Source organism: Nycticebus coucang, chromosome 14, assembly GCF_027406575.1.
Source record: "Nycticebus coucang isolate mNycCou1 chromosome 14, mNycCou1.pri, whole genome shotgun sequence".
NCBI classification, from domain to species: domain Eukaryota; kingdom Metazoa; phylum Chordata; class Mammalia; order Primates; family Lorisidae; genus Nycticebus; species Nycticebus coucang.
The window spans coordinates 29,358,939-29,375,626 of NC_069793.1; the positions used below are offsets into that span (position 1 = coordinate 29,358,939).

Genomic DNA, 16,688 nt, shown 5'->3' on the forward strand with positions numbered 1-16,688 from the left:
TTTTAAATAACTTTAAAATAAACATCTTAAAGAATATAGGGGCAAAGATAAATATAATGGTTGAAGATATGAGAAATTTCTGGAGATATTTGGAAAGTGTTAAAAGGAACCAAATGGAGATCCTAGAACTAAAAAATACATCATCTGAAATAAGATGAAAATTCATTGGAGGGAATTAATAGCCTGTTGATCACAATATAAGAGGATCAGAGAACTCTTACAGCCAAGTTAATAGAAATAAACCAAACTAAAGCACAGGGAAAGTACTGGAAAGTATTTAGCAATCTAAATTCTTTGTGCTACCCTGGCCACACCCTGTCTCTTGAGTTGGATTGGCAGGGCTATCTCAGTCTGCATTTTGGATGAGGATCTTGGCAACTTTGGGGAGGAAAGAATTTCTACAACAAAGTGATAGATGCTACTCTTCCTTTTTTCTTTTTCTTTCTTTCTTTCTTTCTTTTTTTTTTTTTAAGTGAATGGATAGGCCATTTGGTACAGAGAGAGGGAAGGGGCTTGAGAAATGGGTTGACTGAACAGGAATAAGTTGAAATCGATTAATTTAATATAGTCACTCATTCAGTTAACAATGGCTGTAATTGAGTACTGATAACACACATAAAGGTGGGAACAAGGCAGAAGCTGTCCTTGCTCTCACAGAACTGTGTCACAAAGCAAACAGGACGATACCCAATCGTTATAAAGCATAAGTTTGATTTGGGTTTTAGGTGCAATCACAGGATGAGCCATGGAGTCACTCCTGGACCCCTGATAAAAGGCATCATTCAGCGCTTATTATGAACCAGGCATTGTTCAAAGTGCCTTCCCGTATTGACTCATTCAATCCTGTTGCAGCCCTCAGCACAGCCATATGATAGGTGAGGACATTAAGGTCTGGTGGTGTGAGTAAATTTCCTATTGTCATACAGCTCTGTAAGTGACAGGGTTGAGATGCAAATCCAGAAGTTGGGCCCAAGAGCTTGACCTCTTATCTTCCCCACTAAATCACCTTCTAGTGTGACAGGCACTAGAGGCCCTCACTCCAAGCACCTGTCTGAGGGCCTAGCAGCCATGGCAGGAGGGGCCAAGCCATGTGGAAGATGCAAGCTTCCTTCCAGGGTCTGGCCAGGGGCAGGGGACAGCTTGTCTGCTGTCATCCAGACCCTGGCTCTGGCACCATGGTCTGGGCTTCTGGGCCTGATGGCTCTGGGGTTCTAGGCAGTGATGAACCCTGGAGCTGCGGGTTCAAACCTGAGCCATCCCTGTGATTCCTGTGCCAAAATGATATCTCGGATCTACCCAGATAAGACTCAAGAAAAGTAACAACATCGGTTGCCCTTTATTAAGCATTTTGATGTACCAAGCTCTGTGCTAAGGGATTTACACACAATATCTCATTTAATCCTCATACAAATTAGAAAAACACGTGGTGGTAGGTACCACTATTATTCTCATTTTCCAGATGAAAAACCTTGGCTCAGAAAATATAGTGAATTCGTTTAGGGTCACCAGCCTGGTAAACAGCCAAACTGCGATTTGGACCCCAGCTCTGCAGTTTGGGGGGACCTGCCCCCTTAGTCCTCTTTGATGGAAGAAAGAAAATGCAAATGCCTCTCTCAGTCTGAATGGTTTTTTGAAGTCCTTTTATTGCTAAGAGGAAAGATGAAAGAAAAACAAAACCTGACCACTTCTTAGAAGCGTGCAGTATGTGGTGTGTCTCCGTCCTGCCGTCCCCTCCCTCACCCCAAATGCCAGCTATAAGAAGACCTTTGTCTACATGCTAGGGGAGGGGTTCATTTTTATTGGGAACCTTCTAGCTCTCTGACTGGTTTGGAATTGAATGAAGATTTCCTTTTGACTCTGTAGAAGCAGAATCTATCCAGCTGCCTCTCCTGTTTGGGTCTATAAGGATGGAGAAGGGTGGAGGATGAGTCCAGGATTTGACAGCCCAGCACACAGTCCAGCTTCACTGGTGGGTTCCCCTACACACACACACACACACTTACTCACACTCACCTGCCTCTCTCGCAGCAGCATCGTTAGAAAATCTGAGCACATCTTTCAGCCTCTTTGCCTGTTCTGGTTTTTAAAATTCAGGGCCACCTGCTAGGTTGGCCAGTGGCATTTCCTTGGCAGGGACATTCAGCTGTGTTCACTGTTCTGCCCTGGACAGAGAGGTGCAGTCAGTCTGTCCTGCACCCAGGCCCACAGCTTCCTGCATCAAGTCAGGAGTGGAAGGAATCGAAGGATCCCTTGATGTGAGAGGGGTGAGACCCCCTTCGTCTGCTCTCTGCCTAATATTCCTTCTTCCAGGCACATTTCCAAGATGCAGTCTCTTTGTCTCTGGTTGTTTGGAAGTCGTTCCTCATCTTGGGACCAACTCTGCCCTCTCCGTCAGAGTAAGAAGGAACCCCATTAAGCGCAACAAGGATGTTGAATGCATTTGGAATCCTGGTTACTTTGGAAGGACAGCCCCAGTCCTGCAGGAACAAGTGGTCTGGCATTTCACATGGCCAAGGACCGGTACCTGGGTGAGGATGGGGACATTGAGTCCTGCAGAGGCTACATGAGACCCAAGAGCTGGCCAAAGCCTGAATGGATTTGCCAAGGAGACTGAATGGGGTCTGGCAGGCGTTGCCTCCCCTTGGACTTGGGGAGGGGCGCAGAGGCATGGCCATCAGCTTCCATAAGGAGGGAAGAAACTAGAAGCAGGCTGGCAGTGTCTGCTGCAGGTTCTGACGAGGGGTCCCCAGCAGGAGGTTTGCTGAGGGAGCTGGGATTTAACACCTTGCAAGATGGGAAGCTGCCAGTCTCCGAGGGGTGGAGGCTGTGCAGGAAGGCTTCTTTTTTTGTCTCTCACACCCGCACATTACTTCCGCAGCCCGGCAGCAGATGGGCAGATGGGGGCGATGTGTAGTGTGAGGTGTGCAGGAAGAAGCAGCGTTCGTTTCAAGACATGGGGAGTGGGCAAAATTTCAATGTCTCTCTTCCAGGGGTGGAAAACTTCTGCTATTTCAAAATGGAGTGGGAGAGGGCTGGGGCAGGATGCCCCTAAGATAGTTGAATGAACCGGCCAAGACCCAGCATTGGCACCAGACAGATTCAAGTTCAAATCTCTGCTCTGCCATGTAATACCAGTGGCTGATATGTACTGATTTTTCTGCGAAGAATTTTCCATGCATTATCTGATTTAAGGCTCATCAAACCACATAAAGTAGGTGTCACTTTTATTCACTTTTGACTCAGGTTTACTGAGGTTCTGAGAGAGGAAATAACTTGCCCAAGGTCACATACCTAGTGAAGATGGGTGAAGCTAAGTCTCAAGCCTGGAGGCAATTGGACCTGAATCTGTATTCTGAATCACTGCGTGATAATTAGGGCTGTGATCTAGTAGGTCTTCTGACCTCCTAGCCTCTGAGCTTGGGGAAGTCACTTTATTCCTCCATCCTCAATGGTCTGCATCCGGGAAATGGGAAAACAAATGTTGTCCTCTTAGCATTCTTAGAGGCTTAAACAACAAAATACTTGTGAAGCTTTCAGTCGGTGCCTGGCCTATAACAATTATCATCACTCATTCATCCAACAGATATTTCCTGAGCACCTGTTACATGGTAGAGAGCATTCTAGGGGCACAGGCTAGACAAGCTCTGGCTCTATTAAAGGGAGTAAACAAATCAATCAGATAATCCTCAATAGTGATACATGCTAGGAAGGAAACAAAACAGTAATGACAGTGACTGCAGAGTTGGGAGGGCCTATTTTAGTTGGATGGTCAAGGAAGCCTCGTGGACGAAGTGGCAGTTAAGCTTTGTTGTTAAAGGGAAGAGACGTGGAGGAAGAAGGACCTTCTAAGTTTAGGGGGCAGAAAGGGCAAGGCCTGGAGGTAGGCAGAGAAAGTAGGTTTGTATTCTAGAGCAGTGAGGGCAGGCAGATGAGTGGTACTCGAGGTCACGACAGCCCATGAGGCAGGGCCTTGAGTGTCACAGGCAGGCATTTGCACTGTGGACAGGCTTCGGAGGGCTTGCATCAAGAAAGCAATGTGATCAGATTTATTTATTTAAAAGGTGGCTTTGGCTGCTGGGTGGACAATAGAATGTTGAAGGACAAGGGTGGATCCCAGAAGCCCAGAGTGGAGGTTGGGATTGCAGAGAGAGGTGATGGGGCCAGGCAGGATGCTGGCCAGGGAGGCCAATGCTTCCCACTGGGGAAGCAGGGCAGGAACAAGGAAGATCTGAGTGAAGAGACAAATTGGACAACCTAGCAGTAGTTCCCGCAAAAGGAACAAGCCTCAGAAGTCCCAGCTTGTCAAAAGCAGAGTTTGGGCTCCTTTCCTAACATTGTGGAAATATTACTACTGTTGCCGGGCATGATGGCTCCTGCCCGTAATCCCAGCACTTTGGGAGGCCGAGGTGGGAAGATCACTTGAGGTCAGGAGTTCAAGAGCAGCCTGAGCAACATAGTGTGACTCTCTGTCTACAAAAAAATAAAATAATTAGTCAGGTGTGGTGGCACATGCCTGTAATTGGAGCACTTTGGGAAGGTGAGGTGGAAAAATTGCTTAAAGCGAGGAGTTCGAGGCTGCAGTGAGTTATGGTTGCACTGTGGCTCTCTAGCCTGGGCAACAGAGTGAGACTTTGTCTTTAAAAAAAAAGGAAAGAAAGAAATATTACCACTGTCATTTGTCATGGAGCAGTGGTTTGGGGGGGAAGGTTATTGCATATAATTGCATTTACAGATTTTATGATACTAATCTAGATTTTTGTATAGAACTGGGTAGATAAATTTTGTCTAAATATGGCTACAAAGTAAATGTTTTCATTTCTGTGGGTCCTACTGTCTCTTGCTTCTACCATTCAACTCTGCCATGATAGTGCAGAAGTTCGCTAGTTAAAGATAATACATAATTGAATGGGTATGATTGTATTCCAATAAAACTTTATTTACAAAAACAATTGTTGGGCTGAATCTGGCCCAGGGATCATAGTTTCCCAACACCAGTTGGAGAATATCATTATTGCATGACCCCAATAATTTTTTTCTGAAAACCACTTTAAGACATTTCCTCCAAATGCTTCGATGCAAAAATATGGTGCATCTTCTATGCCAGTGCTTATTTCAACACCAGAAAATATGATACAGTGTAAAGACTACACACACAGTCCAGTGCTTTTCAAATCTTAGGACTTCTTTGGGAGTAACTTAGCAGCCTCGGGGGTGGGATGTCTTTAGCTCTTGCTTCTGCTTCTGTTTCATCCAGAAGGCCCTCTTTGATCCCTATTCTCTTTTATTGGTGGTCTTGATAAGAGTTTGTTTGAACAAAAGGGGTTGGGAGCAAGAAAAAATTTGAAAACTATCAAGCCTGTCCAACTGGTTGGAAATATTCTCTCCCATCCAATGTCATACATTAAAAAGGCATTTATTACATAATTCCTCACAGAATAAATTAACACATGGATTTCCTGACTGGCTGTGGGCAGGGTAGGGGGGGGGTCTGTGGATAATACAGCTGTGGGGAGGATCTACTTTCTGACCCTTTTAAAGGAGGCAGGATGATGAAGTGGCTTGAACTTGACATTCTGACCCTGTTAGGTTTGAGTCTCTGCTCTGCCCGTTAGTAGTTAAACAAGTTATTTATTTGGCTTTCTGATTATCTGTTTTCCCAGCTGGAAAATTGGGATGATACCATTTCCCTTCCCAAGCTGTTGGGTGGATTAAATGAACTAATTTATGCAAATTGCCTAGCACATTGCCAGCTGCTTGAGAAATATCAATTTCCTTCTTCCTTGCCTTTATTCATTCTGTTTCAGAAATGTGGACCTTCTTCTGCCGCTTTCCTATTGGCCTCAGTTGTCTCATCCCAAACTTTTCTTTTCTTCTTAGGATGTGGCCAGGTTCTGCGAGCACCAAAGGGTCAGATTTTGCTGGAGAGCTACCCACTAAATGCTCACTGTGAATGGACGATTCACGCCAAACCTGGGTTTATCATCCAATTAAGGTAAGGGGCTAGAGACAGAATCAAGGAGTCTGAGGTTGCAAGAAACGGTAATGGGGTAGAGGGCCCTGGATCTCGTGACCATAGGTCAACCAGCAGCTCTTTCTTCTTAAAAGCAGAAAATGTGCGTTGGAGCTATTCTCTTTACCTCTCAGTGATCCTGTGGAATAAGGCCTGGTTAAAACTGTAGCCAGCTAAACATTTGTCATTCACTGCTCTAGCACTGTGGGGCTCAGATGGTTGTGCCCAAAGATAACCCCCAAATACTGAGAGCCAAACCCTGAGATCAATCTAGCCATCCACAACTCTTTAATGAGACTGCCTGCTGCCCCCATACTGGGCTGGGTCCTGGGAAGGGATGTGAAGAGCTAAAGGGCCCGGGTCTTGCTTTGAGGATATTTATATTCAGATTGGAGTTTATGCTTGTCACAGCTTCTTTCATTGCTGTTCTCAGAAAACAGCAGATACCCTGCAACAAATAAGCCACTTCTCCCTCCTGTATGGACAATAAGCCATTTCTTCTTAGGGAGCTTTGGGGGCCTCGCAGATGTTTAAACTGTGCCATAGTCCAAAGTATAGACCCCATTTTACTGTAACTACTGGAAAAGGCTGCAAGGGAGCCCTGTTTCATAAGAACCATTCATCATTGCATCCCGACGCCTGGAGCAGCTCCTGGCACATTGTACGTGCTTGAAGGACACTTGCTGTGTGATTAAGTGTCAAAAGAGCTGCTCTGGGACTCTGGTGTGTGTCCTCTCCTCTCCGAGAATCACCTCCCTTGTTCCTTGTCAGGTATCCAGAGCTGTTCACTCACCCCTAGGATGTCTAGGGTCATTGTCCACTTAGTTCTTTCATTTTAAACCAGTGGCGAGAGTGGAGAGGGTCAAAATCCCAGATCCTCCAGGGCACAAGCTTTCAGTAGGCTTTTTCTGGGTGGATCAATGGGGCCCAGAGGATGCCACACGCCAACTGGCTCCATGAATGGCTCTCTGTCCTCCAAGAGGGGCAGTGCGGTGCCATGAATTAAAATGATCCAGCAAAACAGCTCCTCTTCCCAATCCCCTCTTCAAAAGTGGCACATGGTAGCTGGTGTCCCCAGCCCTTGAGGACCTGAGGTTGGGAGTGAGTCTCATTTCCTGGGCTTTCTTAGAGGAAGCCTGGCTCAAGGTACAAGGGAGGGGGCTTCACTGTTCTGCTGCATGAGCTCAAGGCCAGGTCTGCCAGGGAGGACAAAGTTAGGTGTTAAGCACTTCATGTTCATGTATTAGCAGCTCAGGGGCCTGAGACAAACTATCTCCTCAGGGCCCCTGAGGAGCTTCTCCAAGATGCAGGATGCAAAAGGAAATCCCCAAATCCCAGCACAGTGGGGGATTGAGAAGCATATTTGCTGCCTACAAAAGGGCCCCAAGGAGGTGTGGAAATATGGTGAATTTCTTTCTGCCTAATTCACTGCTTCTCAACCTGTGGGTCGTGACCCTTTGTAACAATGAAAATACATCATGCCATTAGGAAGGTTGAGAACCACTGGCCTAGTTAAACCTGGACCTCCTGCCCAGGGATGATAATCATGATGGAATCTCTCAGAAGCAGATGCATCATATTCAGCCGAGAAGCTCAACAGTCACCCCTGCCGTCCCATCTGCATCACCTACCATATCCAGCCCCCACAAAATCTGTTCTCTTACCTGTAAAATAATCTCACATCCATCCATGTCTCTGTGTCTCTGTCCCCACGGCCACCATTCTACTTCAAGCCATCATCATCTCTCGGGATTCTGTTGTGGCTTCCACTCTTGCCAGCTCTGGTATCAGCTCTCTGCAGAGTGACTAGAGTGAGCCTTTAATATCCCAAATCTGATCATTATTCTCTTGTTGAAAACTGCCAGTGGCTTTCTGTTGGGTTTGGAATAAAATCCAAATTCCCTACCGTGCAGAATCAATGGATCATCTTCCACTCACCATCTTCTAGCATCCCTGGCTTTCTTTCAGTTCCTCAAACATGTGGAGTTCACGAGTGCCCCAGGGCCTTTGCACTTACAGACTCCCATGTCTGGCTTGCCCTGCCCCAGGACCTTGGCATGGCTGGCTTCCTGGCACCATTCGAATCTCTGCCCTGACGTCACATCCTCACAGAGTTTTTACGTGACTACAACATGTCAGAAACTTAACCGTTCCCCCAGCCCAAGTCACTGTGTTCTTCCCTGACTTTATTCATAGCACTGAGCACTCTCTGAAACTACCTTGAGTTTTGGTCTCCTTGCTCATTGTCTTTTAAATCAGAACTCATCTCCCTGAGGACAGGCACTGTGTCTAGTTGGGTCACTGCTATGTTGAGAACACCAAGGATAGTGTCTGGTGCACAGAGCCAGTCTCTAAAATACATGTTGCGTAAGTGAACAAAGAAATGTATGCAGGAATGCAATTACAGTTGCAGTGTCTTATTTCAGCTTCAACTAAAGCTGAGGTCTCTGTTAGGAGGTGGCCTTTCCCTCACTTTTCAGACAAGGATATCAAAGACAAGAGAGGAACTGATTCCTCAGGGCCCACAGTGAGTGCGTGGTGGCTCTGGATGAGAAGTCAGATGTCCTCTTAGATATTAGAGCACATTTCACAAAGTGCATTTCATGGGACTTACACCTGGCAAAAGCCTGTCAATAATGATTATACTCAGTTATTGGGTTTCTTTGTTACTAGGAGCTTTTAGATCATTTAAAATACACTGGTTGTCACTCTATTGCAGTGTCCTCTAATCCCGGCGTGTGGAGGTTTGTCCCAGGTGGTAGAAATAACCCTCATCTCAACTTTTCAGGTGGCAATTCTGAGACTTTCTATTTCTACTTCTTCTGTAGAGTGTGGAGAGAAGATACTGACATGAACTTAATCCTCAGACAGTTCTCTTGGGGATCTATGAAAACTGTCTTGTCCTCTCTTGCCCTGGGCTGGGGCTGCTGCTTTTCTTGTCTCTTGGAATTGGAGGTTTAGTGTTACCGTTTGCATTTCCAATCTGACGTCTCCTGATGTTTTCAGACCCAAGACCTCTTTTAGATAAATACAGATGTATCCTATCTCCTTAAACCCTGAAGTTCCGATTTCTGCTACTTTCTCTACTCTTTGGGGTAAGAATGATTCTGTTAGCCAGAAGACAATTGCCTTCTGATCTTCCATCAAACAGCTGAGTATGCAGGAGTCTTTTTCCTTTGCTTAGTCTTACAAAACAATATGAGCTTTTTCTATTCACCCACTATAAATTATAATATCATAACCATTGCGTTATCTACTCTGTATCCAACAGTATTTGTTTAGCATCTCCCTGTGCTAAGCACTGTGCTGGGTGCTGTGAAAACGATGATGGAGCAGACAAATGTTCTTAGACAGATGTTCCTCGCTGCCCTTAAGGAACATGCAGGCTAGTGGAGCAGACAGACCAAAAAAACCGTCAAGGTGATAAATATAAGAAATTAAAATTTGGGTCTACATTATGAGGAAAACAAGGGTTTTCCTTCAGATCAGAGTGGTGAGGCAAACCCCTTTGAAGAGGAGATATGTAAGCTTAGGTCTGAGGACAGGAAGGAACCAGCCAGATTGGGAGGAAAAGTATCCCGGGAAGAGGGACCAGAACATACGAATATTCTCGGCATGGATCACGCACCTCCCTCCACCTGGGCATACCTGTGTGTATGCATGCAAACAGTAAGCACAAAATACTTCTGTACTCCTTTGTTCAAGGAATTCATCTGATCTCCGGTGCTCTAAGACCACTTTCCTAACTGATCAGGCCAACGGTATCATCTGTTCCCAAGACCTGTTCACCGTCTGGCCTTGAACATGCGCAGGGCACGTTTCCTTCTGTCTCCCTCTCTGCCCGCAGGTTTGTCATGTTGAGCCTGGAGTTTGACTACATGTGCCAGTATGACTATGTCGAGGTCCGCGATGGAGACAACAGCGATGGTCCGATCATCAAGCGTGTCTGTGGCAATGAGCGTCCAGCTCCCATCCAGAGCACTGGCTCCTCACTCCATGTCCTCTTCCATTCTGACGGCTCCAAGAATTTCGATGGTTTCCATGCCATTTTTGAGGAGATCACAGGTAAAGGCCATGGAGACTTGGTCCTCTTTTGGTGGACCTCCCTTCTCCCTGCTCAGCCTTTTAAAACCTGGGAGCATGTTGGGCTCCCAGAAGCAAGAAGAAAAAAAAGGAAGAAATGGGAAGGTGAATTTCAGAAAAGCTCACCTAGAACCATAACTTGGAATTATTATTTTCCTTATGCAGGTGAGTTGCCTGGAGCATAGAGAGGCTGGATAATCTCTCCCAGGTCACAGGCTATGGGGGTAGAGCTGGAGATTAAGGGCCAAGCAGTTTGGCTGTAGAGCTCACATGAGGGGGCCTGTCATAGTTAACAGCATTGGCTTTAGATCCCTGGCAGATCAGATCGAGCTGTGGGACCTTGGGTAAGTTCTTTCACTCTCTGGGCCTCAGTCTTCTTATCAGTGATAAGGGAATAGCTATATATCCTTCCCCCTTAGGGAGGCTCTGGGAGACAGAACAAATGAAGTGTTGAGTATAGTCTGGTACACAGCACCCAAGAGCCACCCAACCCCAGGGGTACTTTTCCCCTCTGTTTGCCATCTGTAAAATAGGATTAAAAGTCTTAAATTGCAAGGGCAAATGTCATTTATTTGATGAGTAACTCTAAGCCTACCTTTCACTCCTTCTCCTGTTATATTGGGAAGCAGAACTTGATCAAAATGACCTTAATGCTTCATCCTAAGAAATCACCCCACTCTCTTTGTTCTGAGTTTAGATCACATCAGGTTTTACAAAATAAACTTAAGGTTTAAGTTCGATTTAAAAAAATACTATATTTAAAATTCTTATAGTCTTTAGGAGTTTAAGGCCAGAGTAAGAGTGACACCTTGTCTCTACTAAAAATAGAAAAAACTAGCCAGGTGTTATAGTGGGTGCCTGTAGTCCCAGCTGCTCTGGAGGCTGAGGCAGGAGGATTGCTTGAGTCCAGGAATTTGAAGCTGCTATGAGCTAGGATAATGCTGTGACAGTCTAGCTGGGGTGACAGAGTGTGATTCTGTCTCAAAAACAACAACAACAACAACAAAAAAAAAAAAACCAAACAAAAAACCTTATAATGGCATTCTGATCATTAAGGCATCCTTATGTATAAGATATGATGTGATAATCTCAGGAAAGGAGGTGGATGGCTGTATAATCAGTTTCTTCAGTCCCATTCATTTAGCTAGACAGGCAGACCCCGTGCCCATCTGTCCCTCCCACAGGACGTTGCCCACAACACTTGGTACTTGCTCCGGACAGTCTTTGTGCCTGTTCCTGCCCGTGCTGTGGCTGTGGAGCTTTGCAGAGCTTGGGAGTGGCCTCAAGGTCCTAATGCTTTGGTGTTATGGTCAGCCTGTGGCTGAATCGTTGCCTCTTGACTTAGGCTGAGCTGGGCCCCATGGCAGGTGCGTCTGTGGGTACTTACAGCTGTCAGCAAGAGCTGGCTGTCAGGGAGGCCTCCTGGGGAAAGTGACAACTGGCCAACTTGTAGCCTCAGGGATGAGGAAGGGTCAGGAGGGTCTCTTCCTCCTCTGAAAGGGGCTTCTCAACTTCCCTTTGGGAAGACTGGCCTGCATTTTGGCAATGCAGTCAGACAGCCCACCTTCTCCTTCCTCAAATACCCCACCTGTCCACTTGCACTCTAGTTATTTCTCTGACTAAATTTGCCTGTCTTGAACCTGAACTTGCACATCTAAACCCATCCTGTGGGTGCGTATCACATTCTTCCTCCTCTGCTAAATCTTTTCTCTTGCTCCAGTAAGCAGTGATTTTGTCCTTTTTTGAATGTCTTGTAGCACTTTCCCTTCTTTCCTCCTAAAACACTAACTATTATGTACACTTCAGATTGTAGTTGTTGTATACTTTTCTTCAAATAGCTTTCATGTGGTAAGTAGGATGTCCCATTCATCTTTGTATTTCTCTAGCATCTTCCATAGAGTAAGGGCTCAAAACGGATTTGTTGAACTGAGCCAAGGGATATATTTATACATTGGAATAGATGAACATCAGACAGATGGAGAACACACAGACTGGTGTTTCCTGTAAAAAAAAAAAAAAAGTCCCCAGGATGCTCCATTTAATGCGGGTTCTGAGGTCAGATAAGCTTGGGGAAGGCTGATTGTTACATACATGTGTAGACTTTCACAACGCATATTGGGGCATTGAACTGGGAAGTTCTGCAGCCAAGAAATCTCATTCATTCTCATTGATTGCCAGCAGCATTCTCCCTACATATTTGAGCCCAGACCCCTATTTAGTTGAACACATCACCATCTCGGGGGGCTAACTTTTACAGAATATAAGTCTGGAAATTCTTGAGTATACCTTCAACAGTGTCATAAGATCATCTTCAAGTTGTTTCCCCCTCCCACCCTCTACCTGAGGTGTACTGAGATTTTTGGAAAGAAGATGACCTTCAGCTATCCGAGGATGCCTCACTCCAGGGATCCCTAGGGGAGAAATACAAACATTGTTCTGCTCTCAGGAGTTGAGTTTGTGTGTTTGCTGTAGGTTTTTCAGACTATGGTGGTCTTGTACTTCTGGAGCCTTCAAAAATGTCAAATGATACCAGCAACATTTGACATTTAACAAGCACTTGTTTTAGGAATCCTCAAATAGGATTATCATGAATTATATGATATAATTCTATATATGATATAATTCATGATAACTATCATGTAGTTATCATGAATTCAGCCAAAGGAATAAATATATCACAAAAAGACTTTAGTAAGAGACTTCGGCCAAGATGCCGGGCTTGAAGACATCAGCTGGTGGCACGGTGGCCTGAAGAAAGCCTTTTCTCTTACAGCGTGTTCCTCATCACCTTGTCTCCACGATGGCACTTGCTTCCTTGACAAAGCTGGGTCTTACAAGTGTGCCTGTCTGGCAGGCTACACCGGGCAGCAGTGTGAGAATCGTGAGTATGCCTCCCACATGGAGTTCAGGTGTCACATGGGCTGGCATGGAGAGGGCTTTGGGAGCTGCGGGCCTCTTGCTTCTTGGCATCTAGGATGGTCTGTAAGGTTGACACGTGGTGTGGGTGCTCCCATTTAGTGGTGCTCAGAAGGGCAGTCCTGCTCCGGAGCCAGGTTGTCTGGAACTGCCCAGCTTTACCCATTGACGTTTCTACCCTCACCTGCTACAGATCCCTTTCAGAAATATTCAATAGCCTTGAGGAATATTCAGAGCCCCAAAAAGACTAAGAATTGGTCAGTGATTGAGAGCCACCATGGTAAACATGCCTGTGGCTCAGAGTCTGACTCCCTGTCCACCCTAAGATCTGGACTTCAGAGTTACTCTCCAGGATACCCTTCATAGTGTGTGATTGCAGTTTAAAGACCTGCAATGAGGGCAGGGGAAAGGTAGGGTGACCATGAAGTCTAATTTCCCAGGGACAGTCCCAGTCTGTGCATTTCATCTGAGTGTAATTATGAAGTGCAGCCTCTTTCATGCTCAAAAGTGTCCTGAATTGGATGACAAATTATATGCACATCCTATAAATATAAGACAAGGTTAGGGGAGTCACAGACAAACCAAACATTGATGGAGGGAAGAGCAGATGCTATGGAAAAGCAGAACAGAAGGTTACCTGGCCTTTCTCTAAAGGAGCTTATCCTGACCTGCTGAGACACACTCCATGCCTCTTCTGTGGGAGGTGGGACAGAACCAAGGAGTCATAGCTGAAGAAAATTCTTCCAACCCTGCAATCCCACAGCTGCCTGTCTCTAGCACAGCTCTCCCTTTACTCTGCCCTCCTTCAACCTCCTACCTGGCTGTACCCTGTCTATCCCATTGAATCACCCGAGTTCTCTATTTCTCGCAGACAGTAGTCAGAAGCAGAGCAATAATACTCTTAGGGACCTAGGGTCAACCAAACAGGGCAGAAACCAGGGGAAGCCAATTCAAGCAAATGACCCACTCCAAGGCAGGCAGGAATTTCTAATTCATGTGCTTGAAAAGGAAGAACATGACTCTTTGATGTTAAAGTTAGACTCTTGCCAGAGAAGATGAACTAGAACCTGCTGAGTCTTAGCATGTATCTGACAGGGCAAATCCTTCACCCTTGGGAAGAGTACACTCAGGTCATTGCATATGGGGCACAAGGACTGTCCAGCCTACCTTGCAACATTTGCAAACGGGACTTAAACACTATGACCTGATAGTACTTACCAAGAGTGCCTGGTAACAGGAACCTATATATGTCATGGCTTCTAAGAGAAATTTGAGACCCAAAACAGGTGTCACAAACTTCAGCAGGGACTGAGATGTGCCTACGAACAAGAAGAATCAAAACATAGGGGCAAGCAAAGGAGGACAGATAGGGTCCCCACAGGGTTCCCCCAAGCAAATTTTGAGAGGAGAGTGTGTGTAAGTGAGACGCTCAGAAGGGAAAGCGGGAGAGCCAGCCTGGCGAGGGAAGGGGTCCAGGCAAGGGCGTAATTTCAGGCAAAACCCCAGTTGCGCTGTCCATCAGTGATATCTGGAATACAAATTACATCTCAGAGTTTGCCCCAGCTTATTCAGAAATTGTAAGGTAAACTGCTCTTGCCAATTTTGTGTGATGCGGCCCCCACTGAGTTAGTTGCAACTCATGCCAAATTTCCTAGAAGGAAAAACAAAACTGGATCTCATGCAACAGAAAATTAAAAAAAAAAAAAAATTTTAGAATGAGTCCCCCCCGTACTGAGGCCAGTAAATGACAAATCAGTTATCTGCCACTAATATCTTCACCCTTGGCACTAAGGGAATTATGGCAAGGGAGCTGGGGTTCCATGTCCTGCAGCAGTGAGTCAGTCATCGCTAAGGGCTTTCCTGGTGGAACAGGAGGACAGAATACCTGGGCACCCCTGGCTTTCTGTGCACAGGGGTAATGTGGTTTCTGCAGACCCTGAGCAGTTCTCTGAAAGAGTCACACATGCAGGAAGGGGCCCACCCAAGCAGTGGAAATGGAACAGAGGGCAGAGCACCAACGGTATCTGCTATAGTCATTTCTAACTCTATGAAGGCCTTGTCTGCCAGCACTCTCTGAAGTCCATACATTTTTCCAATTAATTTTCATTAGTGTTTCCTTGCAAACAATGCAGATGGAAGCCATGGTTTCAATAGTGTGGCCCTCAGCCCGTGTCATTGAATTCTACTAAAAGCATCCTTGCCCTGGCTTGGCACAGCTGACTCAAGTGTGGCTATGCTAGAGGCTTAGAAAATGATGTTCTACTTTGGGGTGCCTGCCTCTTTGTGTGCAAGTCAGACCAGAGAAATGTTGCTTTTTCTTTGTTTCCATCATTTGTTCGTAGAGTGTGATTGTAGACTCTTGACAATGGCAAGCCCTGAGCTTTACCCTTCAGATTCAGAGGAAAAAACAAAAAAAGAAAAAGGCTTAATTTCCTGAACTGACTCCATAATATGAGAGCTTTGATGAACAAAGGTAAAGATGGAAAGAAGGAAAACATCACCAAATAAGCCAAACTGCCTTTAAGAAGCTGGGTCACATCAGGGAAGAAAAATAAATTGTTGTTCATCATGAAAAAACATAATGAAAAAGGAATATAAAATAAGTCATATGAACTGATTCATAAGTTGATTCACAAACTGTCTCAAATACTTCAATAAAACATCGGCATAGATGGGCAAGAGAATTCTACTTTGGTAGTTTTCAAAGTATTGTTCAAAATCCATAATCCCCTTAGTGCCAAGGGTGAAGATATTAGTGGCAGATAACTGATTTTTCATTTACTGGCCTCAGTATGGGGGGGACTCATTCTAAAATTTTTTTTTTTAATTTTCTGTTGCATGAGATCCAGTTTTGTTTTTCCTTCTAGGAAATTTGGCATGAGTTGCAACTAACTCAGTGGGGGCCGCATCACACAAAATTGGCAAGAGCAGTTTACCTTATAATTTCTGAATAACCCATAACTATTTTATCCAGAGTAGCCTGTTAGCTAGAAAAAACAGATTTACTTTATTGCTTTCCTCATGAGGATATTAACAAACTAGAAAATTCCGCCTCAGGACAATTCTTTCAAAATTAGGAAGAAACTCAAGCATCTGGGATTCTCCAAACTCTGAAATACCCAAATTGGATTAGACTCTTGAAATAGCTATAAGCACCAAAGCCAAAATTAATGAGAATTCTGTCTTTTATTTATTTAGTACCAAATCTGATAAGGGGAAACCACTTGATAAATGCTGTGTCACTGACTTCTCCTCTTAAAGTTGCTGTGGAAAGGTGGATGGTCCTCTTCGCAGATGAATGATTTGAAACAGAGGGTGCAAGACACTGGTCCCCATCAAATTCAAATTCTGAGGCCAGAATTCTACATTTCCCACGTAGTTCACAATGTCTCAGACACGATTCTTGCTGTGTAACTTGGGGAGACTCCAGATGATTGATTGACAAGCTCTGGTTACCAGTGTCCTGTTATTGAGAACTCTCAAAGGACTTTGCTTCTGAGCTAAGGCTCATATGCATCTCTCTTGCAAAGAGTCTTGGACAGTTTCTTAACAGAAGCTATTCTATTTATTTTCTTTCTGTATGTTTATGTCTGTGAGTAGGATAGACAGGAAATATATTTTCTGAGTATAATAATACCTCTGTAAGTTGAGCACCCAAGACACTGCAGCAAACTGATCA

The 16,688-nt window shown here is 45.1% G+C and overlaps 1 protein-coding gene across 6 annotated transcripts in view; it reads left to right on the forward strand.

Annotated features, from left to right (window-relative positions):
* The window catches only part of PAMR1 (peptidase domain containing associated with muscle regeneration 1), a 161,292-nt gene that overhangs the window by 117,854 nt on the left and 26,750 nt on the right, over positions 1 to 16,688 (forward strand). For all 6 annotated transcript variants that reach the window (XM_053561150.1, XM_053561152.1, XM_053561156.1 and 3 more), the window contains exons 4-6: positions 5,878 to 5,992; positions 9,858 to 10,075; positions 12,867 to 12,974. In XM_053561150.1, the coding sequence (XP_053417125.1) occupies positions 5,878 to 5,992; positions 9,858 to 10,075; positions 12,867 to 12,974 (441 nt within the window). The remainder of the gene's footprint in view (positions 1 to 5,877; positions 5,993 to 9,857; positions 10,076 to 12,866; positions 12,975 to 16,688) is intronic.